Here is a 17515-nt window from a genome sequence, read left to right as displayed (position 1 = left end):
TGTGGAAAATTGTAAGGAATTCATCCTGTTGCAAACAACAGAAGGTAGTGCCAAGTACCCCTGTTGTCAAATCTTGACAGAAATCTCACTTTTGACCAACTGCTGTAGCAGATTCAGGTAGTCAGAAGAGTTGGACTTGACCAGAATGTGTTTGTGTACGCAATGGCACTCAAGTTGGTTGTGAGAAAATAATATGTTAATCTCTGCTATGTGGTTTCATCACAGCTTTGTATATGTATCTGTACCTGTGTGACTTCCTCATCAGTGTACACCTCCAGCTGGCAGTGATCTAATCTCTACTAATTGCTTGGGATGAGAAAGAAACTTTCCTATGGGTAGGTTCCCCATAAATGCTTACTGGGAAATGGAAGGAAGGGACTCTCACACCTGGTGCTGATATGGGTTGCTTGTGGAGGTGAGCTATAGGTCTGGTTTGCTGACATTTCCTGTTGTGTGTTCCTTTTAATTTTGTTGACTTTCAGCCAAAATTGCATTCCATAAATCATGGCACTGTGTATTGTGGCAGAGATACTATAAAGATCTTACTAGTTCTTCTGGATGAAGAAGCTGTCAATCCTCCTACCCAGAACAAAGCAGAACTATTATATGATGATGAAAGCTTAAATTTGTTTGGAACCACCTCTGTTTTAACACTTTTCAGGTGAGTACTAGAAGATTTTTTTGTGTTTGTGTTGAGTTTATTAGGTTGTATTTTTTTAAGGACCTTATACCAAGGCATTGATATTACTGACACAAAGCAAATGACCAAAGTGCAGTCTGTTGTGAGGTTAGGTGAACAGGGAAAACTTTCTTAGAACAGTCTCAAGTTTTCAAAAGTATTCTACCTCCTCATTCGCGTCTTCTGCAACTTCGAGATACTTCTGTAATATGGACTTTTTGAGCTAGTATGTTTCTGGGCTGCACAAAACCATGAAGGAATATCCTTTGCAATAAACCTGACAAATACTGACCTCTTAAGTTGAGCTTGAACTCCCAAGTTCAAATACTGTCTGTTCAGTCGCTAATTAGATTACTATCCAATTGGAAGATGCCTCCTTTGTCTAACTGTGACACAAGAGATTTTTTTATAATATCCTGTTTTCTTCCTACATAGCAATTATTTTGTGGTGATAGTTTTAAATAGCTTTTCATATTGTGAACCACCAGTCAGGATAGTATTGCACAAAAGATGTTGAAACAAATTCACGTGCATGAAGGTTTATTAGTAAGGTCTGCAGCTGATGGCATACATTGACTCTAATGGTGAAAGTTGCTTTTGGGGAAGAATAAAATCAAAGGGAAGGGAGAGGAGAAGAAAGAGAGAACCCTCCCTGTTGGCCAGGTGGAAAGTAAAGCAACCAGAGTTCCCAGACAAGCATCCTCTTTAGTGTAGTGGCTGGTTCCTCAATAATCCTTTTCCCAGGTTAGCCTTATTGTCTTCTTAAGGACCTGCTCAAACCCCTTATTAGTTGTCCCTGCTTTTGGTGCTTTTAGCAGTGATTGGAGCATCTGTTCATCAGGGCAGGGGCTGTATGGCCTGATGTTTATTAAGCTCTGTGCATGCACATTTTTGGGTTCCCTAACATAAAAGCTAAAATGAAAAGTGTAGGAAAAGTAGGGAAGAAGGGAGTGTTTCTTATGCTGGAAGCAGTTGTTTCCCATAAGAGCCCACCATAACAACACTGTCAGAGTGTGCAGGTGCAAGGCTTTGAAAATAACAGCAAGGAAAGAGAAAACCAGTGATAGGTCTTAAATTAGAAGATGGAGAATCTTAAACGTGGAAGAAGTTAAGAGTTCCTTTAGAGTTATCTTTTGATCTCTTTTGTGAAACCAAACAAACAAGCATATTCTAACAAAACTTAAAAAAAATATTTTCACTAATTAGAATTCTAAATAAACTTGTAATAATTTTTAATACAAAAAGCAGTTTTTAACAACTTACTGTGGAATATTTCTTTCATCTCAAGTATCTGTGGATAGCTGTAGCTATCCATTTCTATTCCATCATGTAACAAGCTTAAAATAACTCTGATTTCAGTCTCTTATTTTTCCATTACTTCAGATTCAGGAAAATTGATCCATATTACTTTTTAAATCGTTTCATAATTTAATAAACGTCACTGTGGTTGTATTTCTATCAGAATGAAAGGAAGTTTAATCAGTTTTAGGTTAATGCTCTATGTGAATGGATTCCAGGCCCACCTGAATTCTCCTTCTGAATTAAACACTGCTATTATTCAGAGCTAGAGATCTTGATTTTGTTTTTTTTTTTAAACTAACTCTTTAATTTAAAATGTGTTTTAAACCACTATTTCTGAATAAGAGTGCCCACTGAGTGCTTTGGTTTCACTTACCTCATTTGATTTTTCAGCTGAATTAATTTTCTTGAATTTTCCCCAAAAGGATAAAACATTTGTTTGACTTAAAATCTTTGACTTAAATTTTGCGTGACTATGGATTAAATATTTTCCCAACTTTTTGCAATACAGTATCTCTTTTTCTGGTTTTACCGGTTCAACAGGTATTCAGGGTTTGGGGCAACTTTTTGTTTGCTGCTGTTTTTTATATCATTCCTATCATCTTCTCATCCTATTAATGTTAAAGCCAGTCATTACAGCTTGCTCATTTCTTTTCTCGCTTTTTAAAATTTCCTTCTATTTGAGGAAATTAAATCCATCACCCATGGTGATCTGGCGTACAAAATAAAGAATCCTTGAAAACCCATATCTATGGGCACTGAAAAGTAAACTAACCTATCCATGCACTGAAGAAGCAGTGATGATTTAATCAGTTGCTTATCTTGAGCAATCATCAGTTGTTAGAAGAGTGGGATGCTGAGAATTTTGTCATTGCAGTTTACAAAGACGACTCACGCATGAACCAGAACAGCATAGATGGAAGCATGTTGAAGCTACATATTTTGGCAATTTAAATAGTAAAAAACATTTCAAGGTCCTGTAGAAATTTTGCATCACAGACAAACAGAAATTAAAAAAATAAAGAATGAGCTAAATAAAATAAATTTTATTTATGGAATAATTTAATGGAATTAATTAAATAAAATAAAGAATGAGTTATTTTTGAAACGATTGTCCATGTATGCACACTGGCCTGCCACGAGCATAAAGAAGAAGTAATTATTTACAGATGCACAGATTAGTTCTTTTTATTTCAAGACCAAAAAATCCCTTCTTATATGCATCAATAATTTTTTGTGTTGTAAGCATCAAAATTTTTTATTCATGTACATAACTTTTCACATTGCGTAATGTAGGAGGGCGGAGGCATTTTTCAATAGAGTACTTCTATTGAAAAGTCTGTAAATATGATGAAAATTATTCTGGATGTCAACCAGATACTATTCAAGGGGCTGTAAGTAGAATGGTGACTTGGTAACTCATCACCACCATTACAAATAATAATACTGTGGCTGCAGAACTAATATTGCAAAATGATTTCAGAAATTGGACATGTAGGTTTGGTTTCATTATATGGTCTTCAGTTGTCGCAGTACATGTGGTTACTTAGGAAGGGAGAAACAAAATAAGGCTTGGAGAGTGAAGACATTTGCCTTCCTGTTTCTGAGGAACTTGGTATGGTAATTATTTTCTTAACTGATTACTTTTATATGTTCTAAATACTTATCTCTTTTTAATGTAGATCTCCAGCACAATCCAGTGAATCTTCTCCAAAACCTCTTAGACAACGTATTCAGAAATCTATGGATGAAAAAAAAAAGGTACTGTGTAAAAATTACAATGCAACTAGAGATGCACTGAAATAATGATGCTAAAATGAAACTAATAGTAATAAAATCTTAAATGTTTGGCTGAAATATATCCCATAGATAAAAAAACGTAATTGTGATTGACTGTTGGCAATTGACCCAACTCAAACAGTGTTGTGATATGAATGGAAATATGTAAAACTCCAGAAGAGAAAGGCTTTAAACTTAAAAGTACTTCCTAATTAAGATATCTTAATGGAGATATACTGAGTTAATCCACATCTTTTCATTTAATCTGTGTATTTCAGGACTATAGAAATAAAACTGAAGATATGTGAAAACAGCGAGAAAAATTAACAGAGGCATCAGATTTCAGTTTTGACAATATAGGCATTCTAAAAGTGTAATAATGACTTTTTCATTGCATTTTTTTGGGGTTGCTTTTTATTTGTACCATTCTGAGGACACTTCCATGACATGCTTTGTGAACAATAAAATAAAGATGCTAATATTTGCTGTTTCATAGATGAAGTGGAACATTACAAGAATATGTTGGTATTGTGAGTGGTGTCATTCAGAAGGACTTCAATGTCTCTGAAATTTAAAGTCTTCCAGTGTACTGCATTTTACGTAGTCTTTTTTCCTCAAAATTGTCAAACTCGGGACTATGGAAAGGGACAGAAGTTGTATCTTCCATAGCGTTTCAACAGAGAGCTGAATAAAAATAGACTTTGTATTTTTTACAAACTTAGTCCTGACAATAGTCAAAAACACAAATGTAATTAGTATATAAGGAAGAAAACAGGTGTTTTAAGCCATCAGGTTTAGTTCTAAAACAGCACAATGGAAAGCATCTTTGGATATGAAGGGAATTTTAATGTATTACGGTTTTCAGCAGTAGAGGGACATTAAAAGGAAGTAAAATGAAAAGCACTGTCAATATTTCCAGCATGTGTTTGAAATATACTCCAACTTCATTCTGAGTGCTTTTTTTCAGAATGGAGGTGGGGTAGATGATAGGCATTTTGGATACATACACTAATTATAGTGAAACTTAGCTTAAAACTTATAGGCAAATTATGAAAGATTAAAGCTGATCAAGGACCTTCATTATATTAATTTTATGATAAACAGTGTATTTAAATTGCAGCTTTACTCATCAAATAGCAAAAATATGATATGCTGTTTGCATAATACATTGAAATAGATAGTTTTCTTATCTAAATGGAAGTTTTGTAATTAGATTCCACAACAGCTGTGTTCAGTATCAAAGTACAAAAATTATTATCTAAAAGTAATTACCTGTCACATTTGAGACCTTTACTGGAAACTTACAAGGTTTTTGACACAAACTATCAAAAAAGAGTCTTGAGGCTGATTGACATTATGAAACTATTTTTACTTTTTTTAGAAATATCTTTTTGCTAATCAAAAATTCCAGATTAGCTACTATAATTTCTGTGCAAAGAGTGGTTCTTTCAGAGGTCTCTGAATAACTGAATGAGTTCTACTTCAGGAGCAGGAATTGCATGCAAAGGTTCATGATGACGCTATTGTGAGCTGCTGTTGCAGTGCATGACTCTAATAAGGGTTCTGTGACTCCTATGATCCTTGTTAAAACAATACAAGAATCTGACTTTTTTTCTAAGACTCTTGTCCTAGTCTTGTTTCACCGATTGAGGAAATAGACTACCTGTAGCAAAATAGAACAAAACGTCCAATGTTTTTAGCCAATAATTTTTGAGATCTTTCAGTCAACTTCTAGAACTGATTTTGATGCTTACCAGGTGCCTAATATTTGAGGATGACTACGTTGAAATATAAATGATCTTTTGTTTTATGAAAAACAAAATTCAGAGAAAACAAGCAATGAATCTCAAGTCCGTGGTTCAGACTTCTAAACTTTATTTGGCATCTTAGAAGACTGTAAAGCTTGCTTTTAGTGCTGTCTTTTGTAGATTAAATCTGATGATGGACTCTCCCTACTTTAGCAATGTGGATAGTAATGCGATTAACATGTTAAACTGAATGGTTGCTTGGAGTTATGCAACTCATGTCTTACAGCAATATTGAGGCTGCTAAACTGCCTCTAGTAATCATAATCAGTCGTCTTTATGGCTTTCTTCCAGTATATCCTATTGTACCAGAGAGACAAAGTACAGCATGGAACTGAGGCCAAATATCTCAAGATGTTTTTCCATTTAAAAAAGTGGAAATAAAAATAATGTAGTTCTGAGTGTAAATGTTCCTTAATTATGTATCTGCATAGGGTCCTCTTACTCAGGATAAGTTATCTGAGTGTTTAATGTTGTTTGCAATTCTCTTTTCTGTGTATCAGCCAAACATTGCCATCTCTAAACTACACTATAGTCCTGTGAAGTCTAGAATTATTCTTCTGGTATTCCTATGTTCACTTTAGTCTTGCTTCTCCTTCCAGTCAACTAAAATTGCTGTTGACAAACAACTAATGAATTTTCTAACTAAAACTCATAGTTCTCTGCTTTTCACCTTTGGTCTCCTTCCTTTCATGTAAAATCCTGCTTTCTTTCTTGAAACGTTCATGTTTTTCTGGTTTACTTTCTGCCTTTCTAAGAATTTCTATAGAGTTTCTTTTGCATGTTTCTACTCCTTCCTGTTCTTCCTTTCTCTGTGAAGACTTTATAGGGCCCTGTCTTTCTCTTCTTTTCTCTTTCTGTACCTTCTTTGTGGATGAATACATCTACAAACAGAAGTTCAGCTTTCATTTTTATATGAACAATTTACAGATCTACATCTGACCTAAGTGTCCCTGCTGTCAAAACTGACATAGAATCATAGAATAGTTTGGGTTGGAAGGGACCTTAAAGATCACTTAATTCCAATCCCCCTGCTATTGGCAGGCATACCTTCCACTCGACCAAGTTGCTCAAAGCCCCATCCAACCTGGCCTTGAACATCTTTTGTTACTTCTGTACCATGCTGTGAATATCCAGCTGTTGATCTTTGAGGTGGTATGTCTATCTTTCTGGGTATATTTAACATGGAGTATGGTGTCCTACCTGTTACTTTTTCACTCCGTAACACCTGTGGAATATATTCTTCTCTTCCCTGAAGGGAACCTACAGGAAGGCTGGAGAGGGACTTTTTACAAGAGTGTCCACTGATAGGACAAGGGGAAATGGGTTTAAGTGGAAGGAGAACAGATTTAGATTAGATTTTAGGAAGAAATTCTTCAGTACGAGGGTGGTAAGACTTTGGAATAAATTACCCAGAGAAGTTGTGGATGCCCCCTCCCTGGAGGTGTTCAATGCCAAGTTGGACAGAGCCTTGAGTAGCCTGATCTAGTTGAGAGGCGTCCCTGCCCATGACAGGGAGGTTGGATTAGGTGATCTCTAAGGTCCCTTCCAGCTTATGCCATTCTATGATTCTATCTGTGTGTCCACTCAACTATAACTTATTAATGGTTCATTTTGCTTTTTGATGTGATGCCATGTATTTTTCTTGGACTTGATAGTTGCAGCTTTGGCCTATCTTTCTTCACTGAGATTGCTGTAGAAAAAGTTGTTATCAAAGCGAGTAGACACTAGATGCTATTCTTCTTTTTGCATCTCAATCTGTTTCTTTAAGTTGTAGTAGATAAGTTACTTGTTTTAACCTATTCCAACCCATTAATTATTTCTGATTTGCTGTCCTTACTTACATTCATCCTGCAATATCAGTCTTCATTGTTTGTTTGCTAATTTTCAGACTAGCTTTTCCAGCTGTCTGTTTTATATTCTTTCTTATGGCTGAAGAGATTTCCTATAGGTATCTGCAGAACTCATTATCCTCCTTCAAAATCTTTTTCAGTACCTTTAAATCAAGCTCCCCCCAAAACTTAGCAGTGCTTTGTATTGAGATGGATGCACGTTACAATGACTAATTTCAGTTACTTTCTCTATGAATCCATATATTTCTTGTCTCAGATTCTAATGTCTCTTGGTAGAAATAAATTTGGTTTCATCTTTACTGTGCAGCACATAGCACAATGAATTCCTTGTCCATGACCATAGATCTCAAGTGCTGTAGTAATATTTATCACCTTCTTAAACTGAATATCAGTCTTCATTATTATTTCATACAACCATCTTGAAATGTGTACAGTTTGCTTGTAGAATTCACAGTTGTAAATTTTGTTATGCGTAATGCACTCATTTTAACAATCGACTCAGAGGAGTTACCATACATATGTTTTTTGAATAAGACAATAGCAACATGATTTTTCTTAATGTCAGTGATTTACTTGAGAAGTTTCTTATGCAGTATATGTGATGGGAGCATTAGTTCCATAAAATTGTCATAAGGACCTTTTTACCATGCTGCCTCTGATAGGTGGTTAGATGGTTAGTCTACAGTACAAATTCATGATCTCTCATTAGAACTCGTCCCATAAAAGTCTCCCTTTCCATGAAATTTGAGAGGGGAAGAAAAACACAGTAGTGATGATTAGTTTGGTTGTATGCTGAGTCTCATCAAGATGTATATGTTGAATAAAGAAATCTAGGACAATCTGGAAAGTGAAAGGACAAATACTTCTCTAAATTTAGGGGGGGGTGGGGGGGGAAGGACAGAGGGGAAAAAAAAAAAAAAATCCGTATGCCCTGTTCTTCTTTAGGAGGAACTGATCTCTCAACTTCTGCAGAATTATGTAGAGTGCAGATAGATAATATTTTAACACAGGGCACAACACCATGCATGTGTTTTGTATCTAAAAATATGGACAGTGGATAAAGTAAATGGACAGCAGTGAACTGGAATTCGTGTTTAAAAATAAAATAAATATGTGGGTAATTCCATTGTGCCAAAATAAATTCCTGGCAACAGTGAAAGACAAAGAAATATTTTTGTCTTTCAATCCTCATTAAATACTGGAAGAGATGCAGAAAGATCACCTAACTATAACTGCGTTTGTTAGGAGGCAAAGCTGTTGCTCTTCTCTCTTGTGGAGAAAGAAGTCTGGGGAAACTAGCGTGTTGCACTTGTTCATTCCCTCCAGCAGAAGCAGGTAAGAGTAATAATAAGAAACTCAATCTTCCTTTGAGAGACAATTTAGAGTTTCAAGTTTGCTATCTTTTAAGTGTCTTCTAGTGAACGGTATTTTGTAGAAGGAGCCTTTAATTCAAAAAGGTCTATAGAACATCGGTTGAGTTATGTCTCTTGCTGTCGATTCTCCTTGTCACTCTTTTCTGCTTTATGAAAATATGTAGAAAGCTTAATTGGACAGGAGAGAGGTATTTTTATCTAAAAATGGTTCATCCAACCTTATGTCTGATTCTTTGAATCATACTTCCATTTACCTGAAATGAGTAGATACCCTGTTGTTTGACTACTTATTTTGTTGGTTTCAATGGGGTTATGTAAGCCCTGCTTATTGGTGAGAGAGGAATGAAAGTACTGTTACAATCGCCTGCTTTGTTTAGGTTAAAGAGCAACTTAAGACAACAAAAATAGTGCATAGTAAGACTTTCATCTTTCTTCTACACCAGAAAAGATTAATTAGACTTTCAAGTTGTAGGTAAAATACCATTCCTCAACTAATGGGATTGGGTGAAACGGAGAACATGAGGACTTAAGAAGAAAGGAACAAAAACTGTTAGGCTGTGAGCATGCAATATATGAGAGAGTAACAGATCTTTTTTTGTAAATTTAGGATTGTATTGGCCTTTTGATACATTGTTTTAGAAATCCTGGTGCATTGTTAACACATTTACCCTGAAACAGCTGCAAGGACTTTCAGTAGTTTGGCATGTTTTTTTCTTAATGTAACTGGAGACAACCTTTCCTATATGAGGCACTATTTCCCTCCAGTTGGGAACATAACTGTAGTTTTAGTTTTAAAAAGAATTTGTGGCTTAAGAACTCTAACAAATCTTGGCATGCTTGAAGTTCATCGTAATTTTACTGTGTATAGAAATCCTTCCAAGGAAAAAGCTTCACAAAGCAAAAAACCCTGGTCTGCCTTTCTCATGTGACTTGTTCATGCCTACATAAAATGACTTAATATCTAGCTTCATGCACTGCTGTTATTTTTCTTTGCTTAGTTCTCTAAATGCTGTTACTTGAGAGAATTGTTTTGCCTATTTGATTCCAGTACAAATAAACCGTGACTTGGAAAACTATCAACAGGAAGTTATCGAGAGTTTTCTGTATGACTGCTATAACTGTGAGCAGAAAATTCATAGTAATACAGAAAACAATCTTCTTTAGGTAACAGTCTCATCTACTGTAGCAAGAAATATTTATTTCTAAGTGGAAGATAATTATGGAGAACACTAAGCTGGCTAGTAGTTTCAGTGTGTATGGAGTATGCCAAAAATGAGTATCTGTAGGAGAGAGGGGGAGGGGAGAAAAAGGTTATGTTCACCACAAAATCTGAAGAAAGATTTTATTATTGGTATCAGTTGATAAACCACACTTGTGTTGAAAATACTGTTTTTGTTTCTAAAAGACCCCTAAACTACTTTCCTAGGATCTGTAGCTGTGAGTTTTGAGTACTTTCAAAACCCAGTTGTGAGGTGATTTGAGGCTAAATGTTCTCAAAACAGTAGTAGGTTAATTTACCAGCAAGAGGCTGGTACAACGTAATGCTAAAAAAATTTAATAGTTTCAGTACAATAAAAGCTTGCTATTACCTGAGCTATTCAGGACATTTTTCATGTTTAATATGATGCCTTGGTTTGGCAATGATAATTACCATTTATTGTTTTGTTACTCTTCCCTTTGCACTCTTTTCCCTTTTTCAACTCTTTCTTTTAACTTACCTCTAATTTTTTTTTTCTAAAAGGACAAGGATAAGGGTGAAGAAAAGACATTTTCTTTTTTTCATCTCTTTTCCTCTTCCAAATAGTGCTCTAATTGTTTGGCTAGAAAATAAAAACATGTGTTTGTTGTTACTGATGTAGGTTTTCAATTTCTATTATGCCATTCCAGTGTATAAAAAAAACGAATCTCAACATTCTTACTAACTAAATATTGGCAGTACTGTCTGTTTGCAGATGCTGGAAGGAGATCTGGAATAGATTATCAACTAGCTTTTAGAAATAAAATAGAGCATGCACCATTAATATTTCATGTAAAAGTGATTTTTTTTTTAATGTTAGTATCTTGAACAACTGAAAAACTTCTTTAGATGTAGAAGTCAAAATGGGAGAATGTCCTGCTTTATCTACTCATTAGAACTACTAATTGATCTACGTGTGCTGAAACAGTCTTAAACTTTATCATACTTTCTTCCAGCTGAACAGCAGTAACAGCAAACCCCTTTTTCTGAAATGCAGCAGAATTTCTTTGTTTGTATAGGGATAACAGTGACATCCTGCTTGCTTGTGAAGAGAAGAGGGGATAGTAAGTCTGAGTTCATTGCATGCCACTTGTGTGCAACTACTTGATTAGCAAATTGAGCTTCCAACATCTTTTTGCTCTCCTAGGAGAAGCGGGTCATTGAGATGGTGCCCTCAAAGCAGTGGATTTCTGAGAATTTAACGTAAAAGAACTCTAAGTTCTAAGAGCTATTTCAAACTGTTGACAGTCTTCATTATGTGTGCTTCAATCAAGTTTTAGGTTGCTCTTTTTTCTTTAAAAGCATTCCAGTGAAACTCTACTTTTTAATTCAGCACTAGACTTGTGCTCTTTTGTTCAGCCTTTGGGCTATTAAAATTTACTTATTGCTGCCTCAGTCAATGTAATACAGTTGTTTTTACTGGTGAATATACATTCATAGACTAGTTGGGCAGTTTACTTCAAAAAATTTAGCCTTACGCTCTTGATTTATATATACCCTCTAGATTATCACTAGCATCAACTGAAACAGTTGTATTTGCTGGAGCTTTGTATACTGTTTGCAAATGACTAAAGGGTATGTCAAGTAAAACAGACTGAAGTTTTGAGGCATATTTCAAGTTTCAGTGAAGTTGAAACAGGTGGGTTTGTGCTGTAAGTTTTTTGGTATTTGAGCTTGACTTCTGTCCTCTGACTCCACGTATTCTAATCTGTTCAGAGTGAATTAGTGAAGTGTCAGATGGCAGTGGTAAAAAGAAACCCTGATGTCCCAAGAAAATAACTGAAATTATTGTTGGTTAAAGAACGGTCACTATTAGGCTTTCTTGCTCAAGTTTGATGTTCTTCGTGCTGTTTGTTGTATCTTCATCAACTCAGCACAAATTGTAGTTTATTTGCCCCTTGCAATATGAATATGTGATAGAACTCTGTGCAAGTCATTGTTACATAATTTTTGATGTGTGTCATTTGCTGAACAATGATTAAGAATTGAGGGAATTTTAAGGGATTAAGATAAAGTGTTTAAGAAACATATCGAATACAGGAAAATACTTTTCATTAATATTACAGTAGCCTTAAGCTTAAAGAAAATGTAAGCCCCTTATATTCTGAATATTGTAATTGTACAATAGGATATTGATTAAGTTTAAACTAGATTAGAGTTATATTTTTAATTATTTCAAACTCTTAAGCTTGTTCTGGATATAGATTCTCTATCCTTAGAAACAATTTCTGAAAAGAGTATAAAGTTAATGCCATACATTCATGACTCTGAGCTAAGGCATAAACTCGAAGCCCACACAACCTTGTAAGTGTGTGTATATATATATATATATATATCTCGTCTTACCTTATGGTAAATATTTTAAGTACAGAGTAGATTAACACTTTAAAAAGATTAGAAGTGTTGAAAGTCAGGCTGGCTAGTTCTCCTTGTTAAATCTGCCTGTCTTTCTCAGGCTGTTACCTGGCAGAGAGAAATTGCAGTTTGGGAGCAATGGACAACTGGGAAAATTGGGTCTTTAACTCTTGAAGGGAATACTGAGTTTGAAGAACAACTATATACATACAGACATAATAATTCAGAAAAAACAACTACGTTTCTGTAAATTAATGGAGGTTTTTTTCTAAAAAAACCTGTAGGCATGTTCACCTGGCCAACTACGGTATCATGAAGAGACACTTAGGTTACAACTGAATGATAAAAAGCTAGAGTCCATTAGCCTTTATGGATGAAAACAACATCTGATGAAAGTGGCAAAAATTGTGACTGAATTTTGTGGATGAAGGCCCCTGTGAAAAGAGGTTTCTTGTCTAAATGTGAGATTTTGAGTTGGAAGAAAAATATATCTATAACGGTCAAACCTGACCTGGAAGATTTAAATATCCTTGTGCTAAGAAGAAAAGGAGACTTGCATAATACAAACTTTTTAATCAGAGAAATGGATGTAAACATCTTATTTGACAAATCATTCCTGTTATCTATATGTACAGCATCATTTCTTTTCTGTCAGTGTTTCTTGCTTTTCCTTTTCCTGATATTTGTTCTGTAGCACTTGTTCAGCTCAAATTTATTTGAATTCACCTGTGCTGTTGTAATAGAATTATTAGCTAAAAGTCCTATTATATCGTAATTATCTGCTCTGTATTATACCTTTCAACACATTTTGTATAGTCCAGTAGTCTTTCAAATGGAAGTGAGGGCAGAATTTTTCTTGCAGATTCTACAGCATTTGTGATAAATTGGCCAGAAAGTACAAAGCTTGACCTTGAAATTCTAAGCTGATGTGAAACTCTAACTTAAGTATAAACTGAAGAATTTTGACCTATAACTATTGATTCCATTTAATATGGATATATTGAATATATAGAAAAATTAAATAAAATTTTTGTAGTTGAACCAAATATTTTGATTTACCTGTGCTATGAGACTAGGTTTCCTACATCCAAAACTAGAAGGTGGAGATGAGCATGCAGAAACAGATACTGCAATTGCGTTCTTCAGTACTGTAGATTTCTGACAGCTTATGCAGTATAGGTATGTTTTGACAAATGGGGAGTTAGACGTTGGCATTCAATGAGGAAATAGCTTTATTTTGTGAGTAAATGGGAAATTTGAAATTTGCCAAAGATGTGAAATAATACTTTATATTCCAGTTTTAGGTATAAGTATATTGAAGCTTAGTTTATATTATCTATCATTCCTTTTTAATGTTGCTATTATGCTCTCCTTTATATATAAGTTGGTTAAGTGGTGAGACTCATCCTACACTTGGCATTTATGAACTGACATCTCAAAGATGAGGACCTATATAAGTATGATAATTGACTGTAGTAGCTATCACAGCTAGTCAAAACAGTAGAGTTTACAGTCTAGCAAAAGAGAGGTCAGAAAATCTTAAGTTGAAGCTTTAAAAGTTAATATATAACTTTGTGAATGAGATGAAAAAAAGATTTTAAAATTATTTTAGGACTTTAATAGAATAACTTATTAGTATCCTAGAAAACCTTTACACATGGTAAATTAACAGTTCATAAATACTTTATATGTAAGCATACTCATTTTTCTGGTGTTTTACATGATGTAAAAGCTTTCAAGACGGAAGAATGGAGAAACTTGTTATTTTACTTCTCTTGCCTGTATTGTCTTTTACTTTTGTAAGTAATTAAATCTAATACAAGATTGCTGTTTGCAGATGAAGCAATCTTCAATCAAATCTCAGTTTGCATGTACATATAAAAATGAGTTGAGTGAAATAAAGGGTCAGCATTTCTTCAGCAGTAGCCAAATTCCAACCTGCATACATCCTGCACCAAAGCAACATCTAAAGGCTGGATATCTCACAGGTAAGCTGTAGTAGGATTGAATAAGTAAATTTGATAGTTAATATTTTAAATGTTAAATCAAACAAAGTTTTAGTAAAAATCAAGTATAAATATGTTTTAATTTCTCAGTGCCCTGTGTATGCTAGGATCAGTTAAATGTCTTTGCATCAAAATTGTAGTGCTAATGCTTTGAAAATATAAATCTGTTTGAGAAATATGCATTGATGGTATCTTGAGGTAAAAAAAATATGCATTTTACATACATTACATAATGTCTCTTCTAATTTTACCAAAGTAAGCTAAGTGAAATTCGTATTTTTGCCATTTAAAAAAGGAAAAAATGTGTTTTACTCCACTATAAACCATATCATATATATAATTTCTAGGCCCCTTAAACATCTTTTCCAATATCTTAAAGTTACAAATCCACTTCCGTAAGTTAGTTGCTATTACCTGTTTTTCAGCAATGCCATTTTAAATTGGCAGTACACTTACGAATGCATAGCAAATGTAACTGCAATGACCAGCATAGTTTTGTTTTACTTAATAAAGCACTAGTTTTGATAAAAAAAAAAATCACATGACAGTCCTCTGATAAAAAAAGGTTGAATAATCTCAGGTAACTTTTTATTTCTTCACATATGTTTTTGATATTCTTACATGACAGAAGGTATGAATTCATGTCTTGATGTACCAGTGCTTGGACCTATTTCTGAAAATGTTCACCAGACTAGAAGTTATACAGAAATGGGAAAGCTGAGTTGTCAGCCAAGAAACAAGAACTCCAAGAATGAACAGATGGATTCGAATAATGACAAAGTAATCTGTGATAAGGAAAGTGAACCATCTTTGCAAAAAAATGCTAAAAGACCTAGGACTTCAAACAACCCTCAGAAGGAATTGGACAGCAAAATTGGTGGAAAAAGAAACTACAACAAAACTGCAAGCAAGAATAAGTTGATTGCTGGTCAGGCAAAATTAACTCACTTTTTTCGACTGTAGGTTTTTGTTTTGACATACATGGTATTGGTTGAGAAGTTGTAAAATTTTGCAAGAAAAGGGTGAAATTAATTAGTTTATTCTTTTCATACTCAAATAAATTGAAGTAGCTTGTGTGTAATATTAGACAAATACAAGTCTAGATTATGCAGAAGTCTTTTATTTTTTGATAACAGTACATCGTTAGTAATTACATCCGTGTTCTGTTTTGGTAATGAATTATGTTTCCCTCTACAATGTGATGGGAAAGTATTTTTGGATGCATATGTATAGCCACACTAAAACACAGTAACTTCAAATTACGTTAAATTCATAATAAAATGTTTAATCTTCAAAGGAGGTCACGTAGATCAGTAGTTTTCAGACTTGCCAACAAGGTCGATAGACTCTTCCCAGCATACACCTGAGTGCTACAAGAAAAAAAAATCTGAAAGTTTAAATCATCAAAGAACTAGAATTCTTTGTGCCCTCTGGAAATTAATTTAAGAAATGCTTCCTCCCCTGTGCACCTAATCACAACACATGTGAACTGGAATTACATGATTTTATGAGCCCTAGGAAATCCCAAACATGACATGGAGTTTCTAAATGAACCTTTATTGAATTGGTATATAGACATTGCATTATACTTTACCAGAATGAAATAATTTTTGTGTAAAAATGAAATGTACTTACTGTCAAAATCTCGTCTTCCTATAGGGAATTTAGCTGAATTTTCTTCATCTGCAGTCTCTCTTTCTTGTATTGATTCAATATTTTGAATTTCAGTGTCAGCTGGAAAAGCCATGGCTCCCTTCAGTGCAAGAAAAGGTAGTTGCTTGCTACCTAAGCTGATTGGCATAACATGATTTAAGAAATCACGTCTGGAACCTATGTCCTATTTTAAGAGAAAACAAGAGTAGCAGTTTATCCTTATTTAAAGTCAGTTCTGTTCACTATTTACACTTGACTTTTTATACTTTACACTTAGAATAAGTATTTTATCTTTCATGATTGTATTTTAAAAGAAATGATCTGCATTACATCTTTGTTTGAAATGGTTTTATGGTAAAGAACATGATAAAATAATGAGTCATATATTTGGTGGAATTAAAAATCTGTTAGTGTGTATAGGGACACGCTGAATCAAATATTACTATAGCCTTTTTTACCCACAAGTTTTAGCTACACATAGTTCTGTAAAAATCATAATTCTTTTATTCAACTGACCAAGTTACACATTTAAAATCTTGGAATTAGATATCTGCAGTTGAAAATTTATTCTCGACTATAGAATGCTGAACTGATATTTTTGTATATTCACCAGATTATTGCTTTAAGTTGTACTTGTTTTCTAAAGGATTATAAAGAGAATTTCCATTTTACAATTGAACCAAAATGTAAAACTGACAACTCACCAAAAACTTCATGTTTCTGTCTTCCTCTTCATCCAAAATACTGCTGTCTTCACTCTTATAATGCTTCAGCAAAGGTATAGCTCCTCTGTTTGCAGTTCTAGCTCCATTTCGAAGAGTTTTTCCTAGATTTAATGTGGTTAGCAACATATCTTCATCTTCTACCTTTTGCAGAGATTTTGAAAGTGAGAGTAGAAAACCTTGAGAAAAAAGAGAGAGAGAAAGAATCAACATGTATGATGAGATACACATTCTTAGTTACTTAATGTTTGCGTAGAAGTTAAGCAGTTTTCAGATTTTAAGAAAGCTTTTCCAGTTGTAAATTAATGTTCTCCATCTGTGCCTACTTTATATATTTTACAGATTGAATGGAAACTACTTCAATGGCTGATGAGTTCACTCTTAAAATGACTCGTATTAAGGACTAACCTTTCCTATAATCCTTCTAATCCTGTCTGTTGTTTAGAACTACTTAAACATTTCTTTAGCATGGATAATTTATTTCTTTTTATGTTTTTAGAACAGCACAGATTAGTTCCTTTTGATGTATCAGTATAAAAAAGTTCACAGATAAAGTGATGTCCATTTGTGTTGTTTATAAAGCCTTACCTTCAGGAAAGTCAATTTAAGAGAAGGAACTAATCTACATAAGTAAGCAGAACTGTTTTAAAGGTGTTACCTATCATAGCTTTTTGATCAAAACTGATTCATGAAAGAGATGAGAAGCTTGAAATTTAACAATAGCTTAGACTACCACTGTATTAGAGCTGAGATC

At 34.1% G+C, this 17515-nt stretch overlaps 2 protein-coding genes across 3 annotated transcripts in view; one reads left to right on the top strand and one right to left on the bottom strand.

Annotated features, from left to right (window-relative positions):
- Window positions 1–15349, top strand: part of PARPBP (PARP1 binding protein) — a 53844-nt gene extending 38495 nt beyond the window's left edge. The window contains exons 7-11 of one of the 2 annotated variants that reach the window (XM_086610305.1): window positions 483–661; window positions 3661–3739; window positions 4643–4645; window positions 14218–14368; window positions 15015–15349. In XM_086610305.1, the coding sequence (XP_086466431.1) occupies window positions 483–661; window positions 3661–3739; window positions 4643–4645; window positions 14218–14368; window positions 15015–15349 (747 nt within the window). The remainder of the gene's footprint in view (window positions 1–482; window positions 662–3660; window positions 3740–4642; window positions 4646–14217; window positions 14369–15014) is intronic. The other variant, XM_086610306.1, reaches the window with a different exon arrangement.
- Window positions 15350–15706: 357 nt separating this feature from the next.
- PMCH (pro-melanin concentrating hormone) lies at window positions 15707–16992 on the bottom strand. Its single transcript, XM_009979945.1, has 3 exons — window positions 16744–16992; window positions 16022–16223; window positions 15707–15756 (listed from the first exon to the last, which is right to left on the bottom strand). Exons 1-3 carry the CDS (start codon window positions 16990–16992, stop codon window positions 15707–15709), a joined length of 501 nt encoding a protein of 166 aa, XP_009978247.1.
- Window positions 16993–17515: the final 523 nt, after the last annotated feature.

The sequence above is a fragment of the Tauraco erythrolophus genome, chromosome 4, assembly GCF_009769465.1.
Source record: "Tauraco erythrolophus isolate bTauEry1 chromosome 4, bTauEry1.pri, whole genome shotgun sequence".
NCBI classification, from domain to species: Eukaryota; Metazoa; Chordata; class Aves; order Musophagiformes; family Musophagidae; genus Tauraco; species Tauraco erythrolophus.
This window is presented reverse-complemented; position numbering and strand designations above follow the sequence as displayed.

Excerpts from the sequence above, each read along its gene's own strand:
- PMCH (XM_009979945.1), bottom strand. The coding sequence starts at position 16,992 with ATGTGTATCTCATCATACATGTTGATTCTTTCTCTCTCTCTTTTTTCT. Across the intron at positions 16,224-16,743 it reads ACAGAAACATGAAGTTTTTG|GACATAGGTTCCAGACGTGA; the intron begins GTGAGTTGTCAG and ends CTCTTAAAATAG. Across the intron at positions 15,757-16,021 it reads AGGAAGACGAGATTTTGACA|CACTCAGGTGTATGCTGGGA; the intron begins GTAAGTACATTT and ends TTTTTCTTGTAG.